Source organism: Peromyscus maniculatus, chromosome 1 (genome assembly GCF_049852395.1).
Source record: "Peromyscus maniculatus bairdii isolate BWxNUB_F1_BW_parent chromosome 1, HU_Pman_BW_mat_3.1, whole genome shotgun sequence".
Classification (NCBI taxonomy): Eukaryota; Metazoa; Chordata; class Mammalia; order Rodentia; family Cricetidae; genus Peromyscus; species Peromyscus maniculatus.
The window spans coordinates 96487090-96512806 of record NC_134852.1 but is presented as its reverse complement, the minus strand read 5'-3'; the positions used below and the strand labels follow the sequence as shown (position 1 = coordinate 96512806).

At 38.5% G+C, this 25717-nt stretch overlaps 1 protein-coding gene across 1 annotated transcript in view; it reads left to right on the top strand.

Annotated features, from left to right (window-relative positions):
• LOC102918310 (vomeronasal type-2 receptor 116-like) overlaps positions 1–25717 on the top strand; it is a 34626-nt gene that overhangs the window by 2830 nt on the left and 6079 nt on the right. The window contains exons 2-5 of the mRNA XM_006990773.3: positions 13964–14240; positions 14616–15422; positions 16130–16357; positions 25578–25701. Of these exons, the coding sequence (XP_006990835.3) occupies positions 13964–14240; positions 14616–15422; positions 16130–16357; positions 25578–25701 (1436 nt within the window). The remainder of the gene's footprint in view (positions 1–13963; positions 14241–14615; positions 15423–16129; positions 16358–25577; positions 25702–25717) is intronic.

The window sequence follows — 25717 nt, the reverse complement described above, 5'->3', positions numbered from 1 at the left end:
AAACATTTCTTTATCATAAAATAGTTTTCTTATCCATTCTTAGGTCAAGGCATATCTAGATTGTTTCCAGTTTCTGCATATTGTGAATAAAGTCACAGTGAACATAATTGAGCAAGTGTCCTTGTGATAGGTTGGAGTGTCCTTTCAAAATATGCCCAAGAGTGGTGAAAATGGATCTTGAGGGAGATTGGTTCCCAATTTTCTGAAAAAAAAAAAACACCATATTTATTTTCACAGTGCTCTACAAGTTTGCACTACCATGACCAATGGAGAAGTGCTCCCTTACTCCACATCCTTGCAGGCATGAGATGTTACCTGTGTATTTGTGCTTGGCCATACTGACAGATGTAAGATGGAATCTCACAGAAGTTTTGATTTGCCTTGTCTTGATGGTTAAGGATGTTGAATATTTCATAAAGTGTTTCTCAGCCATTTGAAATCCCGCTATTAAGAATTCTCTGTTTAGATCTGATTCACATTTTTAATTGTAATATATGTTTTTTTATTATCAAGTTCCATGAGTTCATTATGTATTTTGAATATTAGACCTCTATCAGATGTGGAATTGGTAAAAATCTTTCCCCAATATGTAGGTTGCCTCTTTGTCCAATTAATGATGTACTTTGCCTTTTTAAGCTTTTCAGTTTCATGAGGTTCCATTTGTTAATTGTTGAACTTAGGGCCTGTGCTATTGGAGTTCTGTTCATAATGTAATCTCCCGTGCCTATGCACTCAAGGCTGTGCCCCAGATTATCTTCTATTAGGTTCAATGTTTCTGGTTTTCTGTTGAAGTTTTTGATCCACTTGGACTTGAGTTATGTGCAGGGTGATAAATATTCACATGCTGCTACATACTGACATCCAATTAGACCAGCACCATTTGCTGAAGATGCTGTCTTTTTTCAGTACATGTTTCCGGCTTTTCTATCAAAAATCAGTTATCCATGTGTGTCTGAACATGTGTCTGTTCTTCAGTTAGATTCTATCAATCATCATGTCAGTTTTTACACCAATACCATGTGTTTTTAATTACTATAGCTCTGTAGTACAACTACAAATCTGGGATGGTCATATTTCTTTTTTTTTTTTTTTTTTTTTTTTTTTTATTATTTTATAACACCATTCAGTTCAACATAATAGCCACAGAAACCCCTGTTCTCCCCCTCTCGCCCACCCCTCCCCCCAGCCCACCCCCCATTCCCACCTCCTCCAGATCAAGGTCTCCCCCGAGGACCGGGGTTGACCTGGTAGACTCGGTCCAGGCAGGTCCATTCCCCCCTCCCAGACCGAGCCAAGTGTCCCTGCATAAGTCCCAGGATTCAAACAGCCAACTCATGCAACGAGCCCAGGACCTGGCACCAATGCACAGCTGCCTCCCAAACAGATCAAGCCAACTGACTGTCTCACCCGTTCAGGTGGCCTGATCCAGTTGGGGGCCCCTCAGCCTTTGGTTCATAGATCCTGTGCTTCCATTCATTTGGTTATTTGTCCCGGTGCTTTATCCAACCTTGGCTTCAACAATTCTCGCTCATATAAATCCTCTTCTTACTCACTAATTAGACTCCCAGTGCTCCACCAGGGGACCAGCCGTGGATGTCTGCCTTCAGATTCCTCAGTCCTTGGATGGGGTTTATGGCACCACTATTTGGGTGTCTGGCCATCCCATCACCAGAGTAGGTCAGTTCCTGCCGTCTCGCGACCATTGCCAGCAGTCTTTTGAGGGGGTATCTTTGTGGATCTTCGTGGGCCTCCCTAGCTCTCTGCTTCCTCCCCTTCTCACCTTCTCATGTGGTCTTCTTTTACCATGGTCTCCTATTCCTTGTTCTCCCTCTCTTTTCTTGATCCAGCTAGGATCTCCCACTCTTTCCCTCGACTGTCGCCCTTCATTGTTCCCACTCATGACCAGGCTATTCATGTAGATCTTGTCCATTTCTCCGTGTCTTTTTTTGGGGTCCCATTTTCCAGGTAGCCTCACTGGTGATGTGAGTAGCAGTCTAGTCATCCTTGTTCCACATCTAGCATCTTCCTATGAGTGAGTACATACCATATTTGTCTTTCTGAGTCTGGGTTACCTCACTCAGGATGATTTTTTCTAGATCCATCCATTTGCCTGCAAACCGTGTGATGTCGTTGTTTTTCTCTGCTGAGTAGTATTCCATTGTGTATATGTGCCACAATTTATTTATCCATTCTTCAGTTGAAGGGCATCTAGGTTGTTTCCAGGTTTTGGCTATTACAAACAATGCTGATATGAACATAGCTGAGCAAGTGCTCTTGTGGTATGATTGAGCATTTCTTGGGTATATGCCCAGGAGTGGTATAGCTGGATCTTGGGGGAGATTGATTCCCAATTTTCTAAGAAAGCGCCATATTGATTTCCAAAGTGGTTGTACAAGCTTGCATTCCCACCAGCAGTGGAGGAGAGTTCCCCTAGTTCCACATCCTCTCCAGCATAAAGTGTCTTCAGTGTTTTTGATCTTAGCCACTCTGACAGGTGTAAGGTGGTATCTCAGAGTTGTCTTGATTTGCATTTCCCTGATGATTAGGGAAGTCGAGCAATTCCTTAAATGTCTTTCAGCCATTTGGAATTCCTCTGTTGAGAATTCTCTGTTTAGTTCTAAAGCCCATTTCTCAATTGGACTGTTGGTCCTTTTGATGTCTAATTTCTTGAGTTCCTTATATATTCTGGATATTTCTACCAGTTCTTTTATTGTTCAGGATTGTTTTAGCTTTCCTGGTATTTTTGTTTCTTCATATGAAGTTCAGAATTTTCTTTCAAAGTCTGAAAAGAATTGTGTTGAAATTTTGATGGATACTGTATTAACTCTGTACATTGTTTTTGGGATGATGGGCATTTTTGCTATGTTAATCCTATCAATCCATGAGCATGGGAGATCTTCCCATCTTCTGATATCTTCCACAATATCTTTCTTGAAATACTTGAAATTTTTTATCATACAGGTCTTTTACTTGCTCAATTAGAGCTACTCTAAGATATTTAATATTATTTAAGGCCTCTGTGAAAGATGTTGTTTCCTTGTTTTCTTTCTTACCCCATTAGTTATTTACATATAGGAAGGCTATTGAGTTTTTTTTTAATTAATCTTGTATCAACCTGCTTTTCTGAAAGTGTGTAATAGTTGTATGAGTTCCCTGGTGGAATTTTGAGAGTCTTTTATGTATATTGTCATATTATTTGCAAATAAGGATATTTTAACTTCTTACTTTCCAATCTGTATGCCATTGATCTACGTCAGTTGTCTCATTGCTGTAGCTAAAACATGAAGAATTATATTGAATGGATATGGAGAGATTGAACAAACTTGTCATGCTTTAGTGTAATTGCTTTAACATTCTCTCTATTTAATTTGATGTTGACTACAGCCTTACTCTAAGTTGCCTTTATTATGCTTATACTTATTAAGTCAGTATGTCCCCTGTATACCTAATCTTCTCAGGATTTTTATCATGAAGGGGTGTTGTATTTTGATAAAGGCTATTTTGGCATCTAATAATATTGTCATCTGTTATTTTTTCCTTTCAGTTTAGTTATATTTACTGATTTTCCTATTCTACTTTTCCCCAGCTTCAAATTTCCATAGCTTATATACATATACTACAGCACACTTTGGCAATCAAAAAGGTTACAAGGCTATTTCTCAGGGTCACAAAGCATTTCTTTGTAAATAGGGTAAGAGACACAAGCAGCGTAAACTTGTCAGCTATGGTTAGTGACCAGCTGCACCTGCAGTAAAAGTTTTGCTTGTAATATTATCTCTTAAAGGGAGAGTTTACAGGGGTTACAGAGGAAAAAGATAAACTTGAGAATTCTAAGGAAGAAGTAAAGAAACCATGTACTATTCCACATTTCTTGAGTGTAACTAATACTATAGGATAATATTTTATGATCAGCAAAAAGAAAAAAGCACAAGTTTCTTCTGACCCAGGGCACAGCCAACACTGGAAGTGGTTTCTGATTAGTCAATGTACAAACACAAATCACCTGTGTGTAACCGTGGTGACCTGTGTTTAAAAAAAAAAAAAACAAGGAAGCCGATTCACATCAGCACTTTCTCCAAAGGCTGACACAGAAAAACATCTTAGATCCAAAAATGCATTTTCTGTCCTATATGTAGCCTCAGAACACAAAGACAAAACCTTGTAGCTTCTTTTTTTAAGACTGAGAGACCAGGCCACCTTCCTGAAATTCTGGCAGTCTGTGGAGCTTCTCCCACAGTAACTAGGCTTAAATGTGATTCCCTCCAGACTAGTTTAAGTTAACTCATTAATTGTCTGCTATCCACATAACATCCAGGACTTAAACATAAACAGTTAGTAAGCTGAGCCTAAAATCTTGTAACATAAACTGAGGTTAAAAGTATATTTAAAATGCTAATTGCTTAGGGAATTCTGCCAGATGCCAGTCTGTGCATTATCAACTGGTCCAGTTGGGGTTAAGCTCAGGGCAATTTAAGTCACTTATGTGCCCCAAAAGACTTTGATTCAGCAAAATTGAACATTCTGTAACTCCATCCTTGAGTATAATCTGTGAAAGTCCAACTGGTGGTCTCTCCACAGAGACACTTTATCTGACCAATTTGCACTGTCAGTGAGCTAATGATAGAGAACAGGCTTCTGAGTTTCTCATCATATTGTGGAACAAAAGCTGAACTATTAGGGCTTATTTTATTCAACAGAAATATGCAGTGTTGGAAGAATTCATCCTTCTATCAATGCACAGGCATAATTGTGCCAAGACAATGAAGAACACACTGTCAAGGTTATGGGACAAGTACCATGTCTATTTTAGAGGGGTACCATGATATCACACAAGAGAATTAAAGACAGAAGCAGTCAGCTATTCATAGGTAATATTTCTTATATCCCTTGCTCATGAGTTTCCTCCACCTGAAGGTTATTTTCTGGTGGGTTGGTTTTATAAATATTGCTCTTGCCTACTGTGTATATTTGCATACTCCATCAATCAGTGGTCTCTTAGAGTCTGCAGCATATATGTACAAACCCTTCTAGATTTTAGGGTTTCCATTGACCCTAAAGTTATGTTTAATTTTAGTTTGTCTGCATTTACATGTGACTTGGCCTTTTCCTTTGCAGCTTTTAATATTCTTTCTTCTTCTGCATTTTTAGTGTTTTTATTGCTATGTTGCAACATCAAATCTTTTGAAATGAGACTTAAACAAAATCATATATTATCTTTTTACTCCCATGAGCTTTGTGCCACTATTACACTAGCACATCTTTCAGGCAGGTCACCATTATAGATCTAAAGGTTTGTAATTAGGTTAGTGTTTAGCTTTCTCTTTTGGTAGCATATAAAATATTTTCAAGTAGTCAGTCAATATGAAGTCTTTAGGTAAGCAATCGCTTGACTTCATCTTCAAGAGCTGGGTAGATATCATCTTCAGTCATAGGGCCTTACTATCAGTTTATAGCAAGAAGGCTTGGCAACAGCATGGGTAGTTTGGGAGTTCCCATGGTGTCCCTTTGGTTAACTATTTCCTAGGATTCAACCCATTTTCTGGCACCAAATGAAGCCTCATTGGGTGATGAAAGATGTCTGGTAGTCTTGGTCTCCTCATTATTTGGCAATTTCATTTAGATTGCCTTCATACATGTATGTATTTTAGGATGCTTACGCTATTTTGGATTTCCACAAAATGAACATGGTTGAGAAGGTATCTCCCATAGTAGGATGTAAAGTCATCAGGGTATATGTCCAAGAGTGGTGTGCTGGATAGTTTCATGTTGACTTGACACAATCTAAAGCCATCTGAGAGCAAAGAACCACAATTAAGATGATGTTGCCATTGTACTGGTCTAAAGGCACACCTGTGGGGCATTTACTTAATTAGTGATTGGTGGGAAAAGCCCAAGGCATTGTGGATGGAACCATCCCTGGGCTGGTAGTCACAGAGAATATAAGAAAACAGGCTAAGTATGCCATAAGAAGCAAGCCAGTAAGCAGCACCACTCCATGCCTATTAGTTTCTGCCTGTTTTAGTACCTGCTATGAATCTCTTCTATCATGAATAAGGATATGGAATTGTAAGACAAACGACCCCTTTCCTCCCCAACTTGCTTTTTTTGAGACAGGGTTTCTTTGTGTAGCTTTATGCCTTTCCTGGAACTCACTGTGTAGTTCAGGCTGGCCTCGAACTCACAGAGATCCACCTGCCTCTGCCTCCCAAGTGCTGGGATTAAAGGTGTGTGCCACCACCTCCCAGCTCCCAACTTGCTTTTTGTCATGGTTTTTCATCACAGCCATAAAAATCCAGATCAAGACAGGTAGTACAGCTTGATGTAGATCTATACCAAGTTTTCTGAGGAATTACATACTGATTTTTATAGTGCTGTAAAATTTTGAACTCCCATCAGCACAAATGAGTGTTACTATTACTCTGCATTCTCGTACCATGAGTTGTCATTTGTTTAGTTAGTGATGGCCATTCTGACTAATAGATCAAATTTCAAAGTACTTTTGATTTGCATTTCTCTAATGACTAAGGATTTTTAATATTTCCTTATGTATTTCTCAGACTTTTGTGTTATCACTATCAAGAATCCTTTTTAGATCTGTACTACATTTTTGGCATAATTTCTTTTTTTTCTTTCTTCTCTTTATTTAGTATTATTACATCCAATTTATCCTGAGCACAGTTTCCCCTTGATCAACTCCTCCCATTTCCTCTTCCTCATGTCCTCTCTCCCACTATTCATTCCTCTTCAATTTCCATTCAGAAAGAAAATGCCTCCCATGAATATATGCCAAAGACAACACAACAAGTTATAATACGACTAGGAACAAACCCTTACATCAGGGCTGAGCAAGACAATCCAATAGAAAGAAAGGAGTCCTAAGGGCAGGCAAAAGAGTCAGATATCCCCAGTCCACTGTTAGGACTCCCACAAAAACAAAAAGAAACAAGCTAACAACAGTAATGTACTTGCAGATGACAAGCTATGGTGACTGAAAGTTTTGCTGGGTATAGTGGTAGTCTGGGTTGGCATCTGTAGTATCTTAGAATCTGCAGGACATCTTTCAAAGCCCTTCTAGCTTTTAAAGTCTCCCTTGAGAAGTGGGGTGTAATTCTAACAGATTCGCCTTTATATGTTACTTACTTTTTTCCTTGCAGCTTTTGATTCTTTCTTTGTTCTGTATGTGTAGTGCTTTTATTATTATGTGGTGGGGGACTTTATGTTCCTGACCAATGTATTTGGTGTTCTACAACCTTCTTGCAACTTTATAGGTGTGTCCTTCTTTAGGTTTGAGGAATTTTCTTTGAAGGTTTTGTTAAATATATTTTCTGGATCTTTGAGCTTGGATAGTTCCTGTTCTATTTTTATTGTTCTTAGTTTAGGTCTTTTTTCAATTAAGTTCTTTATTGCTTCTTTGAGAGTTTCACCTTATATACCACAATTCTGCACACCTCTTGGTCCCTCATATCTTCCACTCACCCCTGCAAAGTGCCCCCACAAAAGAAAAGTTTTCAAAATCCAAACAAACCAAGTATGAAAACAAACAAACAAAAACAAGAACAAACCAAAAAGAAAAACCCTCTTCACTTCTACTTCTCCTACTGTCCTGCCTATCCAACACCTCTTTATTCATCCTGGTGGCATTAGGAGCCCCAGTATGTCATACAGCACACCCTTTTGTTTGATCAACTTTACTAACAAATGTTCATTGCAATGAGTCACTGGTCTAGTTCAAGGCATCTGGTTTCAGGTACACTATCTACACTAGATCCTCATGAAAATGCCTCTGTGATAACCTATGGCCACCCCCCAAGTCATGGAGATCCTGCAGGTATTGTTCAACAGGACCAGTCACTTCATGAGTTGCAACAGATCCTTAATAGAGTATGTTAGGGTGGGACAACCCAACACCCAGCCTGGGCCTGGGTGATAACTAAGCTGGTCAGTCTAGCCACTGGGTCCAGCCACCTCAAGTGAGGGGGCAGAGCCATCTCCCCTTTGCCCATGACCTCAGGGTCAGGTCACCCTCCTTGTGGTGAAAGGTGGAGCCAGCCCTCCCAAGTGCAGAGGCCAGCTCTCCAGAGCCAGCTCTCTAGCTACAGTGTTCAGTGTAAGGTAAAGCCAGATTTCCCTGTGCCAGTCAAGGGCAGAGCTGGCTCAGCATGGCCCTCTGATTTCAACTCACATTTCCTATGGGCCCAAGGTGACATGGGCCACAGAAATCACCACAGACCCCATTTGTAGTTAGAATGTGGACCCAGCCAGGCGGTGGTAGCACACGCCTTTAATCCCAGCACTTGGGAGGCAGAGGCAGGTGGATCTTTGTGAGTTCGAGGCCAGCCTGGGCTACCAAGCAAGTTCAAGGAAAGGCACAAAGCTACACAGAGAAACCCTGTCTCGAAAAAAAACAAAAAAAAAAAAAGAATGTGGACCCAGACATGACCCTCAGCAGTAGCTTTGATGCAAATGACATTCTGTCTCTGGGTTGAAGCACTGGCCACTCAAGTCAGGATGGGTCTGGTCCAGGACATCACCAAAGCCTCAAGTTGTAGCACTAGCCCTGGGCTTCTATGTTACAATTGGTGGCAAAATTGGACTCAGACTTCGGCATAGACCCCAGCCATGATAGGACCACAGACCCAGACAGCAGTAGCCTGGTCTGGATGTCACCATTGCCTCAAGTGGCAGTACAGGTCATTCAAATCATCACTGGCCCCATTGGCAGTGTGGCTCTCAGACACTAACAAGGCCACAGACTGTGACCCAGGCCTCCATGTGGATGCTAGTGACAATCTAGCCAATAGACTTTGACACAGACCCCAGCTGTAGTTTGACCACTGACCCAGACATGGCCCCAGGCAGCCACTTAGCCCATTAGATATCCTGTCTCCAGGGAGAAGCCCCAGCCACTCAGAGCAGAATGATTCTGGCAGCAGCATAGACCCTAGTCACCAAGAAGTGGCCCAGCCCCCAGGCTCCATGTGGCCTTTGGTGGCAACATGGGCCACATGAAAGACTTACTTCACAATGCCCACTTCACTTGTATGTGGCAATTTTAGAGAAAATACTCTATTATCTACCCTATTTGGTGAGTCCAAGTTTTATCCTAACTGGTAATATCAACTCAAAACTATTTTTAGGGCTTAAAATAATTTTTGACAAAAATTTAAGTGTTTATGTCTCTCAATCTTATAAATTTTATACATCCTTTGTGAGTTTCTTTTCTGTATTTGATAAGGCATACTATAAAACTGTAACTATCTCAAGTTCAACCCCATCACAGACCTGATTCTGATATAATATTAACTGAGTAAACAGGAAGTGCACAGCAGGCAACATCAAAAACTGTTAGAAATGACAGAAATGGTCAGTTGCCTGGACAGTCACCCAAGCTACCTCCGCAACATGGGGCACCATCTTCAACCAAAAGACCTAGAATAGATAACAGACTTTTCTGTGTAGCAGGAAATTTGAAGAACTGCCCCACCTTGTCTTTGCAAAGTATGGCAGTTTTATCAATTTGAGTCCTGCTTGTCCAGTTTGTGCAGTACACTTTTATATTTTATCAGTCAAAGCAAAGGCAGTTTCTTGCCCAAATGGTTAGCCTTGCCACAATGAAAGCAAATTCCATATGGAGATTCTTCAATGCCCATCATCCTTTTTTAAAGTAGATTCATCCTTCCAGGAGAATATATGTCTCACTGTCAGGAAAAGTCTTAGTTTATTAAACATCTTAAATGCCATATTCTGTAAGTCTTTGAAGTGTTTGAAGACCACCTGTCTATCTAAAATGCATATCTGTATGACCTTGAGAGCATACCTTACATGACTACATGCTTGATTGTTATATATGACTAACTGCTAACCTACACTTCTTAGTTATGCTAAGAAGTTTGTAATAATAACTTTCAATGACTAGATATTTACATTAAATTGGTAAATCAACTGTATAGGTACAATACCTTAAATAATAGTAGAAACATATATACAGTATAATAAATATAACCTTACCTTTATTTCAATATACAAAACCATCGTAAATAGTAGAAAAATATATAGAGTATGTTCTAACAAAAATAACCTTAAATTTGTGTCAAAATAAAATAAATCCATACCAATGTAAAATATTTGAGATTAATAGTTGCTTTTTAGTTTAAAGGAGATTCAATAATCCAACCTTGTATTCTATCCTTTCCATATCCCCCTTTTTCTTTTCAGAAAGAGATCCTTGAATATAATCTCCTTTGTTCAGCTTTTTTCCTGGCCATTACCAACAACAACTTGTAACCAACCCCCCCAAATGATGACAAACATCCATATCCCACTGAATGATCAAAAACCACCCACCCTACCTCTTGGGATTGTAAGAATCATGTTCTCTACACTATTTCTTGTTGTCTGGGGGTAATCGGATCTTTGGTGGACTCTGAGAAAATTAGGATAATCAAGTCCTGGAGAGCTAGCCATAACATTTGTTGTCCAGTATGGTGATATTTTATTTGTGCTAGAATGTAATATTTTATTTGTATGTTAATAAATAAAGTTTGCCTGGAGATCAGAGGTCATAACCAGCCAAAACCAGAAGTCAGGCAGTGGTAGAACATACCCTTAATCCAATCACATGACAGGCTGAGTCTCTGTGTGTTCAAGGACACAGCCAAGGATTGTGATCCATGCCTTTAAACCCAGTACCAACCATAGAGACCTGGAGGTCTGTATAGACAGACAGTGACAAGAAAGTGAGGTGGCTGGGTTAAGAGAGAATTAGAAGACAGAACAGCAAGGTAATAAAGGCACAGTTTAGACAGGAAGCTGAGTCACTCACTCACTTGGGAAGCTAAGGCAATGTGGTGAACTAAGGTTAGTTTGTGGGTATTCATTATTTCTCTGATCTCTTCAGCTATCAACCCTGTATTTGGTTCTGTGTTTCTTATTTAATAAGACTGTTTAGAAATTCATCTATACTTGATACCCAACATGGGGCTCAAAACCGCAACCCTAAGCTAAAGAGTCTCATTCTCTATCAAAAAATATCATCCATATAATGACAAATTATAGATTTAGGAAACACTTTACACATCATTTCCAATGACTGTTGCACTAGAGAACCTGAGTTGGGGGTTGAAACAAGGCAATAAGGAAAGGTGTGGGTTGGAATATGGTGGTTGTAACCAAGATAGTCAGGGGTATCCCCAGGAAGGCACCCTACCTGAAGTATTGGTGCCTGGCATGACCTCTGGTCAAACAGGGGACCTGTGCCTGAATTAGGAGCTGGGACATGGTGAGGAGGAGGAGCCAGGATGGATAGGGGCTATGTTATTTGGGCACTGAGAAAGGATGGGTGATCCATGGAAAGATTGCCTACTTGGACTTCTAGAGGCCAGCATGGCTTCTAGTCAAGAAGGTGCCTCTGTTGGAATTGCAAGCCAGGATATGGTGACATGAAGGGAAGGAGCAATTGACAGTAGAGTAGGCAAGCACTGAGAGGTTGGGGGAAGTCCATGCATGGGTGGCCTACCTAGAGTTCTGGCAGGAAGAATGGCCTCTAGTCCAGCAGAATGTCTCCATTCTGTACCACATTTTTAATGAGGTTATTTATCTTCTGATGTCCAGTTGTCTTTTGTTTGTTTGTTTGTTTTCTTTATATAATTTAGATGTTAATGCTCTTGGATGCTTAGTTGTCCCCCCCCCAAAAAAAAGTGCTTTTCTCCTGTTGTTGCTTTCACTCTGTCTGAATGATGGCATTCTTTGCCACACAAAAGCTTTTCAGTTTCATGAGATATAACTAATTTATTGAGTTTCTAGGCTGCCAGTGTTGTGTTCAAAGACACTTTTGCTGTACCAATGAGTTCAAGACTATTCCCTTATTTTTTATTTCATCATATTTAGTGTATCTTGTCTTAAGTTGAAGTCTTTGATCTACTTAGCATTAAGCTTTGTGAAGGGTATAGATTGCTGTGGATATTGCTCTATATATAAATAAAACACTGATGGCCAGTGGCCAGGCAGGAAGTAGGTGGCCAGGCAGGAAGTAGGTGGGACAAGGAGAGAGGAGAATTCTGGGAAGCGGAAGGCTGAGGGGAGAGAGATTGCAGCCACTGCCAGGACAAACAGCATGTGAAGACTCTGGTAAGCCACCAGCCACGTGGTAAGGTATAGATTTATAAAAATGGGTTAATTTAAGATAAAAGAACAGTTAACAAGAAGCCTGCCACGACCATACAGTTTATAAGTGATATAAGCGTCTGAGTGATTATTTTATAAGTGGATTGTGGGACTGTGGGGCTTGGGGAACCTGGAAAGAAGCCCTGCAGCAACAATAGATAAATGTGTGTTCTTTATCATTCAGTTATACAGTTTGGCCAGCATCATTTTATGAAGATGCTTTCTAATTTTCCCAGTGTATATTTCTGGCTTCTTTATCAAAACTCAGTTACCCATAGGTCTATGGGCTTATGTATTGGTCTTCAATTCCATTCTATTGACTAAAATGTCTGTTTTGTGCCAATATCATGCTGTTTTTGTTTTTGTTTTTATAACAGCTGTGTAGTAAAATGTAAGATCAGGAATGATGATATCTCTAAGAGTTATCACATTATTTATGGTTGTTTAATCTATCCTGGACTTTTCTTTCTTTCCATATGAAACTACGAATTGATTCAAGAAGCAAAACAATTAATTTATAAACAATGCCCTATATCATTTGACATATTAAACATTCACAGAACAGTAATAGCAGTGGGTTAATTGAAGAACTCACTTTTAACAACACATATACATCTCCAGTGTAGAATGACAAAGACCTAGAAAATATGCAATAACTACAGGCCTTTCTGGGGAAAAAGGGAGTAATTGTAGGAGATAAAGGAAGAAGACATGGCAGAAAAAAGTTATTCAAGTATGAAAAGCAGAAAAATAGAGGGAATATAGATGGTTCAGTAATTCAATACCACATTCACAGACACAAATCATATCTAGTTATTTGATTATGTACTATAGTCACAAAGCATGGCAGGAAACATAGAACATGAGGCAAAAGTTAAAACACTCACACAAAATACTGAAATGATATGATAAACTTAAATAGGATTATCAAACTCTCTAAAATTATATAAAAGCAGTTATAACCAGTTAAAATATGTTAAGTGAAAGACAAAACCTCAAGTGAATATATTAGAGAATTGTGACATATCAGAACAAATCTGAACATACAAGGACTCAGGGCCAGTTCTGTGATACCCACCTAAGTGTATAGGATGATATGAATCAGTACACTCTAAGGGTCCATGTGAAGGGAAAAGAACTCATTCCTTTAAGGAAAAAGTTGTAGTTATAACCAACTTTATATCATTCAATATTTCATAGCCTCAAATAGAAAATGAAAAGTAGAAAACTGTGTGGAAGCAAGGAGGAAAGTAATAATTATTATTCTATTTGTATTATTTATGACTCATTAGAATTTTCAGAACTGTTGACACATATTCCTCATACCCATAGCAATGTCATGACATTGGCCAGTAATGCCTCTATGTAAAAAAAAAGGATAGCTATCTAGATAGCAGATAATAACAAACTATTTTCTACATATGTTAAGTATTAGAATTACAGTATAAATGTATGAGGAGATCCAGTATTTGCCAGGACTTCTTTTCTGTTCTGTAGACTTTCTGTATGACTTTCATGGTGTTCACAGAAAACAGGGTAGAATTGTAGGAAACTTCAAAATGACAGAATCCTACTGGTAGACAATATACCCCAACCACCTCAAAGAAATAAAATAAAACCTTTAAAATCCTTATATTCATTGCCATGTCTCATATCCTAATATGCCACAATAATAGGACCTGTGTGCATCATCATAACCATGGGTTAGGAAAAATAATCCAGTGCTAAATCCACACTAAATGTGATTAAGATTTTCATGTTTGGAACCTAATCTCTCATGAATAGTGTCCTCTATTTTTAGGTTGACACCAAAGAACATCCACTTGATATTCTCTCTTTATTTTGCCATGGAAGAAATCAACAGGAACCCTCATATTTTACCAAACATTTCTCTGCTAGTTAACATTAACTGTGATCCAATTGCTAGTCATATAAAAACCAGTTTGTCCTCAAGAAGAAAACATTTTCCTAACTACTACTGCACAAAACAGAGAAGATACTTAATTGTACTTACAGGACCACTGTGGAGAAAATCTGCCATTCTTGTGCCACTCCGGTACACCTCCAGAACTCCAGAGGTAAGACCGAGTGGATTACTTTAAATGAATTACTTTTTCCCTTCAAGTTAACTTTCTGGATGCCAAAAGCAACTAGTACTGGGCAAGTACTGGGTGTGTTCCTATTCTGATCCATAAACCATAAACACTCAAATATTTTCTGTGGGGAAACAGTAACTTTATCACAAATGGGCATGGGGGAACTGTGAAATGTTTTACCTGAAAACTTAGGTTATCTGTACTTGTTTAGATAATCACAAGAAATTAGATATGATCTTAATAATTAAATGAAGAATTCATACTTTCTAATTCTCCCCACATTTGCTTAGCACACTTAGACTTAGTGTTATTCATTCCAACATCTTCATATTGTTGCTTATGTTCTATGACTTTCAGCTTTACTATGGTCATTTTCAACCTCTCCTGAATATTCATGAACGAAATCCTCATCTCTACCAAATATCTCCCAAGGACACATCTCTAGCACTAGCTATGCTATCGCTAGTGGCTCACTTCAAATGGAACTGGGTGGGGATGATCATTTCAGATGATGACCATGGAATTCAATTTCTTTCTGAATGGAGAGGAGAGATGCAAAGAAACATTGTCTGTTTAGCATTTGTGACTATGATCTCAACAGATTCAATGTTATACTTTAAAATGTTAAATAAGTATTATAACCAGATCATGACATCATCAGCAAAAGTTGTGATCGTTAATGGAGACAAAGAATCTCATCTAAAGTGGAACTTTATCCTATGGCAATCTCTAGACATTCGGAGAATCTGGGTCAGTGTGTCACAATTTGATATGATCACAGTAAGAGGAGATTTCTTGCTTAAATCCCCACATGGGACTCTCATTTTCTCACATCAGCATTCTGAGGTATCTGGTTTTAAACAATTTCTGCAGACAGTGCACCCTTCAAACTACAGTAATGAAATTTCTCTTGCAAAACTGTGGTGGACTTATTTTAAGTGTTCTTTACCATCATCTAATTGTAACAAACTGAAGTATTGTTCAACAGAAACCCTACTGAAATGGTTATTTAGGACACCATCTGGAATGGCCATGAGTGATACAACTTATAACTTATATAATGCTGTGTTTGCTGTGGCCCACTCACTCCATGAGGTGCTTCTGCAACAAGTAGACACATGGTCCAATAATGCTGGGAAGGAACTGGAATTTGACCCCTGGAAGGTAGTGTGTCTTACACTGAATAGCATGTGTCTCATAGAGATGATGTTCTTAAAGGGAACCATAAGTTCTAAATGCATGTAAATAAGGAATCTTTTTCCTAAATGCATATGTGCCTGTACCCAAGCACTGCATGTGAGGTAGATCATGTTAGTGTCATCAATGATGATGCACTAAACACTGGCACCCAAGTCAGCATTTTACAATCTAAGTCAAGAAATACTGCTTAGAGGTTTCCACCATACACACATCTCATATTTTTAATATTTGAAAAAAAAATTTTCTCATGAAGTTATTATATGGTAATAAGAAAATGACTTGTCTTTTTGTGATAAAAAAGTTGCTGATCAATTTAATGAAGAGACACAAAATAATGTCAAGTAGTTTTGTCACTTTTTAACCCATTGCGAATCTCAATTCCCTAGGTTATGATCAAATAACACTGTTAGTAGAAAGAAGTAGGGAATGTGTCACTACTCTTCAAGCATACATTTAAGGTGTGCATGTGTTGAGGCATGAACTCCAGCAAGAAAATTGTATTTTTAAAGCATATTGATCTTTATATCTACTTTGAATTTCTTCTTTTCTATTACTGAGTACTTATAATAGTTACATTTTAGGAAAGGCTAATGAAATTAAGGTCATTACAAACATATTTTCTAGCCTAATGTGTAGGCCAGGTTGAAACTAATATGACCAATGTGTTTTAGGTGTTCTCTTTCGTGAAGAACATACAATTTGTAAATCCTGCTGGAGATCTCGTAAACATGAACCAGGAAGTAAAACTGGATGCAGAGTATGACATTTTCTATATCATGGATTTTCCACCAAATTTTGGACTTAAGGTGAAAATAGGAAAGTTTTCTGGACGTTCTCTATATTATCAGCAATTGTATATGTCTGATGAAATGATACAATGGGCTACTGGTCTTAGACAGGTAATTTTGTCTTAATACTAATGCTTTATATGTGACATAAGTACCTAAAATTAAATTATCTGCTTATGCTTCCTCATGGGATAAAATGGGATAAAGCACTTTGACACTTATTACCATCTCTCCCTTTCTCTCTGTCTCTCTCTCTGTCTCTATCTCTCTGTCTTTCTTTCTCTCTCTCAATTGACAATATATATTATCCATACATTCATTATATTTTCTTTAAAAACAATGAGATTTTGTTCTATTTTTTCTTCTATTGAAGATAGATTCTTTTCTCATACAATATATCCTGACTATAGTTTACCCTTCCTGTACTCCTTCCAGTTTCTCCCTCCTCTTCATCCCCTCAAGAGGCACTCCCTTTCTGTTTCTCAATAGAAAATAACAGGCTTCTTGGAGATAGCAACCAATCATAACAAAAGAAAGTAGAATAAAATGAAGGAAAAACTATCATATTGAAGTTGGACATGCATGCCAACAGAAAGAAAAGAATCCCAAGAGTAGGCACAAGAGTCAGAGACCCACTTATTTTCACAGTCAGGGGTCTCACAAAATTCCAACCTAATACTTTAATCTAGACCTTTTACAGACCCATGTAGGTTCTGCACTTGCTGCTTCAGTCCCTGTGAGCTCATATGTGGCTTGCTTAATTGACTCAAAGCACCTTGTTCTCCTGATGTTCTCGGTCTCCTCTGGCTCTCACAATTTTTCCACCTCCTCTTCTACAGGATTCCTTGCACTCAAATGGGAGGTATTTGATGGAGACATCAAACTTAGACTCTCCACATAATATGTAAATGTGGGTTTCTGAATCTGTTCTCATCTCCTGCTGGAGGAAGCTTCTCTGATGATGCCTAGTTAAGGCACTGATCTGTGAATATCGCAGAACATTCATGGATGCTACGTGAAATTAAGTTAATTATAAAATAAAAATATATAAAAAAAGACCATGTTATTGACTTTTGTTTTTAGACCAACTGGTATTGGTCTCTGAGCTATCGAGTCTCTGCTTCATGTTTACCCAAGTTGTGGCAGGTATGACTTTCTTCTCATGGAGTGGACTATATGTCAACTTGGACAGTTTTATACTCCCATGAGTTCTGTGCCACCATAAACCTAGCATATTTTGTTGGCAGGATGTATTTTAGGTGATGTTCTGTGGCTGGGTTGGTGTCCATTTATTTTTTGGTAGCCTGAAAACTGCCTTCTGCAACAAACAGAGTAGAATGTAGGATGAACAACTTGACTTCTCCATTTCAATGTATTGTAGTGCGTTGCAATGCATGTTCTCCTCCACAAGGAAGCCCCACTGTCAGTTTGCAGAGAGCAATGTTTTGTCTAAGCAACAGCCTTTATTGTTTGGAGATTTCCATGGGATCCCCTTAGCCAACAATTCATTGAATGCATCCTAGTTCTACAATTGGAAGTCTAGCTTCACTACACAAGGTGGTCATTTGAGACTCTTTGTTCTTCATTACTAGTAGTCCTCGTTATGATTACCTTCATAGATTCCAGGAAGTTTCCATTGCTCTAGGTCTCCACACCACTCCTCAAAAGCTCTCCTAATTCCAAATATCTATTCATTAACTCTCTCTCTCTACCCTATCTCCTCCTACATGATTCCCCCACTCTCGTCCACCAGGCACAGTCTACAAATAAAATCTATTCTACTTCTCTCTCCCAGGGAGATCCCTTTTTTGTCAAATGCCACCTCTATATCTAACTTCTCTGGGTCTATAAAGCCTAGTTATCATATATTTAAAGGCTAATATTTGCTGATAAGTGAATACATGCCATAATTATCTTTCTGGATCTGTGTTACCTCACTCAGAATGGTTCTTTTGTAGTTCCATCCATTTGCCTGCAAATTTCATAACATTGTTTCTTTTAAAACCTAAGTAATATTTCATTGTGTAAGTATACAACATTTCTTTATGCATTATTTTGCTGAGGGACATGTAGGTTGCTTCTAGTGTCTGATTATCATGAACAAATCTTCAATGAAGGAAATTGATCAAGTGTCCTTGTGGTAGTATGGAGTGTCCTTCAGTTATATGCTGAAAATAGTATATCTGGGTCTAGAGATACTTATTGACATATTTCTGAGAAAATGATATTTTGATTTCCTTGCTGGATATACACTTAGCACTCCCCCTGGTAATGGAATGGTGATCCCCTTTTTTCACATCCTTACCAGCAAGAGATATCATTTGTGTTATTAAACTTAGCCAATGTGACAGGTGTAAGATGGAATTCCAAAGTAGTTTTATTTGGTATTTCTCTGATGGCTAAGGATGTTGAACATTTCTTCAATTGTTTCTCAGCTATTTGAGATTCTTCACTGAGAATTTCTTGTGTAGGTCTTTTCCCATTTTTTAATTGGATTATTTGCTTTTTTATTAATTGATCATTTGAGTCTCTTGAATTCCTTCTATATTTTAGATATTAGTCCTCTGTCAACTGTTGAGTTGGTAAAGACCTTTCTTTTATTCTGAAGACTGCCTCTCTATCTAGTTGATGATATCCTTTGCCTTACATAAGTTTTTCAGTTTCACGAGGTTCAATTTAATTGGCAGTCTTTATGCCTGCATTATCAGTGTTCTGTTCAGAAAGTCATTTCATGTGCCAATACCTCCAAGGCAATTCCCCACTTTCCCTTCTATCAGGTTCATTTTATCTGTTTTGTTGTTGTTGTTGTATTTGATGTCTTTGATCCACTTGGAATTCAGATTTTTGCAGAGTGATAAATGTGGGTGTTTTGTATTCTGCTACATACAGACATCTAGTTTGACCAGCATCATTTGTTGAAGATGCTGTCTTTTTTCCAGTGTGTGTTTCTGGCTTCTGTGTCAAAAATCAGATGTTCAGCCAGGTGGTGGTAGGGCATGCCTTTAATTCCAGCACTAGGGAGGCAGAGACAGTCGAATCTCTATAAGTTTGAGGCCAGCCTGGTCTCCAAAGTTCCAGGAAAGGCTCAAAGCTACACAGAGAAACCCTATCTCGAAAAACCAAAAAAAAAAAAAAATCAGATGTCCATATGTATCTGAACTTATATCTGGTCTTCAATTAAATTCCATTGATCAGTATCTGTTTTTATGCCAATACCATGTGGTTTTAATGATTATAGCTCTGTAGTACAACTTGAAACCAGTGATGCTGATACTTCCAGCTGGTCTTTTACTGTTCAGGATTGTTTTTGCTCTCTTGAGGTTATTATTTGTCCATATGAAATTGTGAATTGTCCTTTCATGGTCTGTAAAGAATTGCATTGGAATTTTTATGGTTGCTGCGTTGAATCTGTAGATTGCTTGTGGAGGATTACCATTTTTACTATGTTAAACCTACCAGTCCATGAACATGGGAGATCTTTCCATTTCTTTTTTATTTGAAAAGCAGCATGTAGATTTGTGTTAGTATGGCATTTTTATTTATTTTTCCCTTTTATTTTATTTTACAATACCATTCAGTTCTACATATCAGCCACAGATTCCCTTGTTCTCCCCCCTCCTGCCCCTCTCCCCCTCCCCCCAACCCACCCCCCATTCCCATCTCCTCCAGGGCAAAGCCTCCCCCAGGACTGAGATTGACCTGGTAGACTCAGTCGGGCAAGTCAAGTCCTTCCCTCCCAGACTGAGCCAAGTGTCCCTGCCTAAGTCCCAGGTTTCAAAGAGCTAACTCATGCAATGAGCACAGGACCCGGTAGCACTGCCTAGATGCCTCCCAAACAGATCAAGCCAATCAACTGTCTCAACTATTCAGAGAGCCTGATCCAGTTGGGGGCCCCTCAGCCTTTGGTTCATAGTTCATGTGTTTCCATTCGTTTGGCTATTTGTCCCTGTGCTTTATCCAACCTTGGTTTCAACAATTCTCGCTCATATAAACCCTCCTCTTTCTCGCTAATTAGACTCTGGGCGCTCCACTGGGGGCCTAGCTGTGGATCTCTGCATCCAGATTCCTCAGTCCTTGAATGGGGTTTCTGGCATGACTATTAGGGTGTTTGGCCATCCCATCACCAGAGTAGGTCAGTTCCGGCTGTCTCTCGACCATTGCCAGCAGTCTATTGTGGGGGTATCTTTGTTGATTTCTGTGTGCCTCTCTAGCACTTTGTTTCTTCCTTTACTCATGTGGTCTTCATTTACCATGGTCTCCTATTCCTTGTTCTCCCTCTCTGTTCTTGATCCACCTGGGATCTCCCGCTCCCACAGGCTCTCTTTCCCTCGACCCTCACACTTTATTTTCTTATTTCTTTTTCAATTTATTTCCCCAAAGACTGAAACTTTTTATCATAGAAATATTTCCCTTGCTTGCTTAGAGTTTACTCAAAATATTTTATATTATTTGATGGTATTGTGAAAGGTGTTGTTTCCCTGACTTCTTTTTGTTTGTCATTTGTACATAGATAGCCTGTTGATACTTTTTATTAATATTGTATCTAGCCACTTTGCTGAAAATGTTTATCAGCTGTAGGAGTTCCCTGGTGGATTTTTTAAATGTCATTTAGGCATACTATCATATCCTCTGCAAATAATGATACTTTGTATCGCTTTGATCTATTTCAAATATCTGTCATAGCTAAAACATCAAGTACAATTTTTAATAGATATAACAAGATTGGACAACATTGTCTTGTTACTGATTTTAGTAGAAGACTTGTCAGTTTCTTTCCATTAATTTAAATATTGGCTATAGGCTTACTGTAAATTACCTTATTATGTTTACTTATGGCCCTTATATCCCTAATATCTTCAGGTCCTTTATCATGAAGGAATATTGGATATTGTCAGAGGCCTTTTGTGCATCTAATGAGATAAACCTATGGTTTTATTTCTTTCAGTTTATTCATATAGTGGGTTACAGTTACTGATTTCCCTATGTTGAAACATCTCTGCATCTCCTGGATGAAAGCTACTTGGTGATGGTTAATAACCTTTTTTATATGTTCTTGGATTTGGTTTGCATGTATTTAATTGAGTATTTTTGAATTTATTTTATAAGGAAAATTGGCCTGTAATTCTTTCTTTATTGACTCTTTATATGGTTTTGATATTAGGGTAACTGGATTCATGAACTGGGCAATGCTCCTTCTGTTCCAATTTTGGAAAATAATTTGGAAAATATTAGAGTTAACTCTTTGACAGTCTTATAAAATTCTATGCTGAAACCACACAGCCATAACTTTTTTGTTTGTTTTGTTTAGTTTTGTTTTGTTTTGTTTGATTGCCAAAGTTTTTTCATTTGGTTGGTTGGGTTTTTTTGGTTTTTTGGTTTGTTTGGTTTGGTTTGTTTGTTGATTGGTTTGTTGGTTTGGCTTGAGTTTTTTCTCCTTCTTGACTAGAAGAATTTTAATGACTACTCTGATTTCACTGGGGGTTATAGGTTTGTTTAAATTGTTAAATTGATCTTGATTTAACTTTAGTAAGCTGTATCTTTTGAGAGAACTGGCCATTTCTTTTACATGTTCCATTTTGGTGGAGTACAGGTTATTAAAGAATGTCCTCTGGAGTACAGGTTTCCCGGTTATTTACTTAAGATTTTCTGATTTTCCTCACTCTGTGGATATGGCCTTATTTCTTTTTTTATTTGTTAATTTAATTATTCTCTCTCTGTCTATCTTGTTGACTTTCTCAAAGACCAGCTCTTTGTTTCATTGACTCTTTGCATTATTCTCTTTTTTCCTATTTTATAGATTTCAGCCTTCAGTTTGATTATCTCTTGCCATCTACTACTCTGGTGTGAGTTTATTGCTGTCTTATAGAGCTTTTAGGTGAGCTGTTAAGCGGATAGTATGAGATCTCTCCAATTTCTTTATGAAGTCAATTACTTCTAGGAACTTTTCTCTTTGCTGCACTTTCATAGTGTCGCATGGGGTTTGCTGTGTATGCAGTTTCACTGAATTCTAAGAAAATTCCAATTTCTTTTCTGACTCTTTTTTTTTTCTTTTTGGTTTTTCGAGACAGGGTTTCTCTGTGTAGCTTTGTGCCTTTCCTGGAGCTCACTTGGTAGCCCAGGCTGGCCTTGAACTCACAGAGATCCGCCTGGCTCTGCCTCCCGAGTGCTGGGATTAAAGGCGTGTGCCACCAACGCCCGGCTCTTTTCTGACTCTTATCTTGACTCATTTTTCATTCAGTAGAGAGTTGTTCAATTTTCATGAGTTTGTAGGCTTTCTGGTTTTTTTTTCCTGTTGTTGTTGATGTTCAGATTTAATACCTGGTGGTCTAATAGATTACATGAAGTTATTTCAGTTTTCTTCTCTCTGTTCAGACTTGCTTTGTGTCTGAATATTGGTGAAATTATTAAGACAACTCCATGTAGTTAAAAGGGAGGTTTATTTTGTGGTGTAATTCACAAATGAAGGGATAGGACAGGGTCTGTGAAAGGGGTAGCACAGGCCGGCAGTGTTCTCTGAAGAACTCTGCTCCATCTACCTCCAGCATCCAGGGTCCAGGAACCAAGAGGGCAGGCATCCAGATCTCCGGTCTTCAGGGTTCAGATGTCTGGTCTTCTGGTCTTCATGCCTTGTAGGATGACAGTTACTGAAGCCTCAATGGGGGTTGGAACTTCCAGATCAAAGCTGGAATGGCTACCCACTACATCTGAATATGTGGAAATTTTTGGAGAAAGCTCCATGAGGTGCAGAGTATAGAAGAATTCTTTTGTGTTTGTGTGAATTGGCCTTGAATTAACAATTAGGTCCATTTTGTTTATAATGTCTCTTAGCTCCAGTATTTCACTGTTTAATTTTTGTCTGGGAACCATCCATTGGTGAGAGTGCAGTATTGAAGTCTCCCACTATTCATCTGAGAGGACCAATGTATATTTTAAGCTGTAGTGGTGTTTCTTTTACAAACCTGGGTGCCCAGGTGTTTGTGGCATAAATGTTAAGAATTGAAATGTCAACTTATTGGGTTTTTTCCCTTTTTTGTGTACGTAGTATCTCTATCTCCTTTTATTATTTTTTGTTTGAAGTTTATTTCATTAGATATTAAAATGACTATATCTGCTTGAGTGTTAGAGGTACATATTGGATTATCTTTTCCCAACTCTTCACCCTGAGGTTATGTCTTTCCTCAATATTAGGGAGTATTTCTTGGATACAACAGAAGCATGGATCCTGTTTAGACAGCCATTGTGTTTGTGTATTTTTATTGGGAAATTGAGAGCACTGACTTTGAAATTTCAATTACCAATGATTGTTGATTCATGTGACTTTGCTGAGGGAAAGGAGATCAGTGAGAGAGAGACAAAGAGAGAGAGACAGAGACAGAGAGAAAGAATCCATTCTTTTAATTTTTCTGCTGTGAGCCTATTTCCTATTATTTCATTTGTGTTCTTAAACTTTTTAGTTATGATTTTTTTCTTCTAGCATCTTCTGTACAACTGGATGAATAGGTAGATATTGTTGAAATTTGACTCCTTCATGCAATATATTATTTTCTCCATTGATGATGGGTGAAAGTTTTATGGATGGTATAGTAGTCTGGACCGGCCTGTGTGGTATCTGTCTGGGATGTTTTGACTCCATTGAGAAGTTGGGCATAATTCTAATAGACTTGTATTTATATGTTAATTGGTCTTTTCCTGGCCAATTTTAATATTCTTTCTTTGTTCTGTATGCTTCGTGTTTCTGTTGTTATAGGCAAAGGCACTATCTTCTCTAGTTTAATTTATTTGGTGTTCTGTATACTTCTCATACCTTTATAGTCATTTCTTTCTTTACACTAAAAAAAATTTCTATGATTGTGAAGAAAATAAAGTCTGGGCCCTTGAGCTGGGTTTCTTTTCCTTCCTATTTCTCTATTATTCTTAGGCTTGATCTTCATAATGTTCCTGATATCCTGGGTGTTTAATGTCATGATTTTTTCAGTTTTGACAATTTCTTTCACATATGTACCCATTTCTTCTATCATCTTCAATGCCTTATATTTTATCACCCATCTCTTGTATTCTGCTAGTGAAGCTTTCCTCTATACTTCATGTTTAGTTCCTAAATTTATCATATCCAGAATTCCCTCAGTTTGGATTATTTTTATTGATTCTATTTCCATTTTCTGGTCTTAAACAGTTTTATATATTTCCTTATACTGTCGGCTTGTGCTTTTCCATGTTTCTTTAAGGAATTCATTAATTTCCTAGGGACCAAAAAGGCAATTTTAAGGTATTTTTCTTGTCCTTTCAGCTATGTTTAGATATTCAGGGCCTGCTGAGGTAAGATAGCTGGGCTCTAATGAAGACATACTGTCGTGGCTGTTGTTGATCGATTTTTATGCTGGCATCCTGGCATCTGGGTTTTGGGTTCTTAAAATTGTTAGTGCTGATGTTTGGATTTGTCTTTGTTGGCTGGTGTGTTTTTTTCCCTTGGTTTCTCATTCCTCTCTGGATGTTCAGAGTGTGATGTATGTTATCTGTGTGTTGCCTGGCCTGTTCAGCCACTTGGTTTTTGAGGCTGGGTAATTGGGATGAGTTGAGGAAAGGAAGTTTGGAGGAGAAGGTCTTTGTGATCCACTGAGGACAGTATCAGACAGGAAAGTGAGAGCACAGCAGGTTTCCAGCAACATATCTGGGACTGAGACTAAAAGGATTGTATCTCAAGAGTATTAGGAAGAGGTTGTGAGTCTGTTTTCAACCTACTTGTTGACTTGGGAGGGGTGGTACTTGAATTGTCAGGAGATTCCTACTGGAGTTGAAGGCTGGGATTCAGTAATCAATGGGGGGGTTAGGAAGGGATAATTTGTTGGACTGACATGAGATATAAGCAGGGGTGAGGGAAGGCTGCAGATGGCATTCTGCTGCAGCACTAATGAGGAGAATGCAGGATTGTATCTAGGGGAACAGAGAGACAGAAGAAGGCCTGCCATAGCCTACCTAGCTTTCTGGCAGGTATGGCATCTGTTTAAGCAGGACATGCCTGGTAGAGTTAGGTACTGTAATGTGGGGATGAGCGAGGAAAGGGAGGCTACAAAGCAATGATTGATGGCATTTATGGGAGATGTGGTAAGAGGAGGGAAGGCTGCAACTGGTGTTCTGGTGCAGCACCAGGGAGAAAACTGTGGAACTGGGTCTGGAGGAAAGGAGAAGCATGAGAAGGTACTAAAATTATGCTTTATAATATGATGCATGTGTGTAAAGGGAGACTTTTCAGTGGATCCATACTGTGAATCAATGCTGTTTTTGTCATATATGTTGAGCTTTTTATTTCAAAATTGTATCTGATTTTCCACAGACTCCACCCTCTATATGCAGTAGGCCTTGCAATCCAGGATTCAGAAAATCCCCTCAGCAGGGAAGTGCTGTCTGCTGTTTTGATTGTAACCCCTGTCCAGAAAATGAAATTTCAAACATGACAAGTAAGAATATAATTTA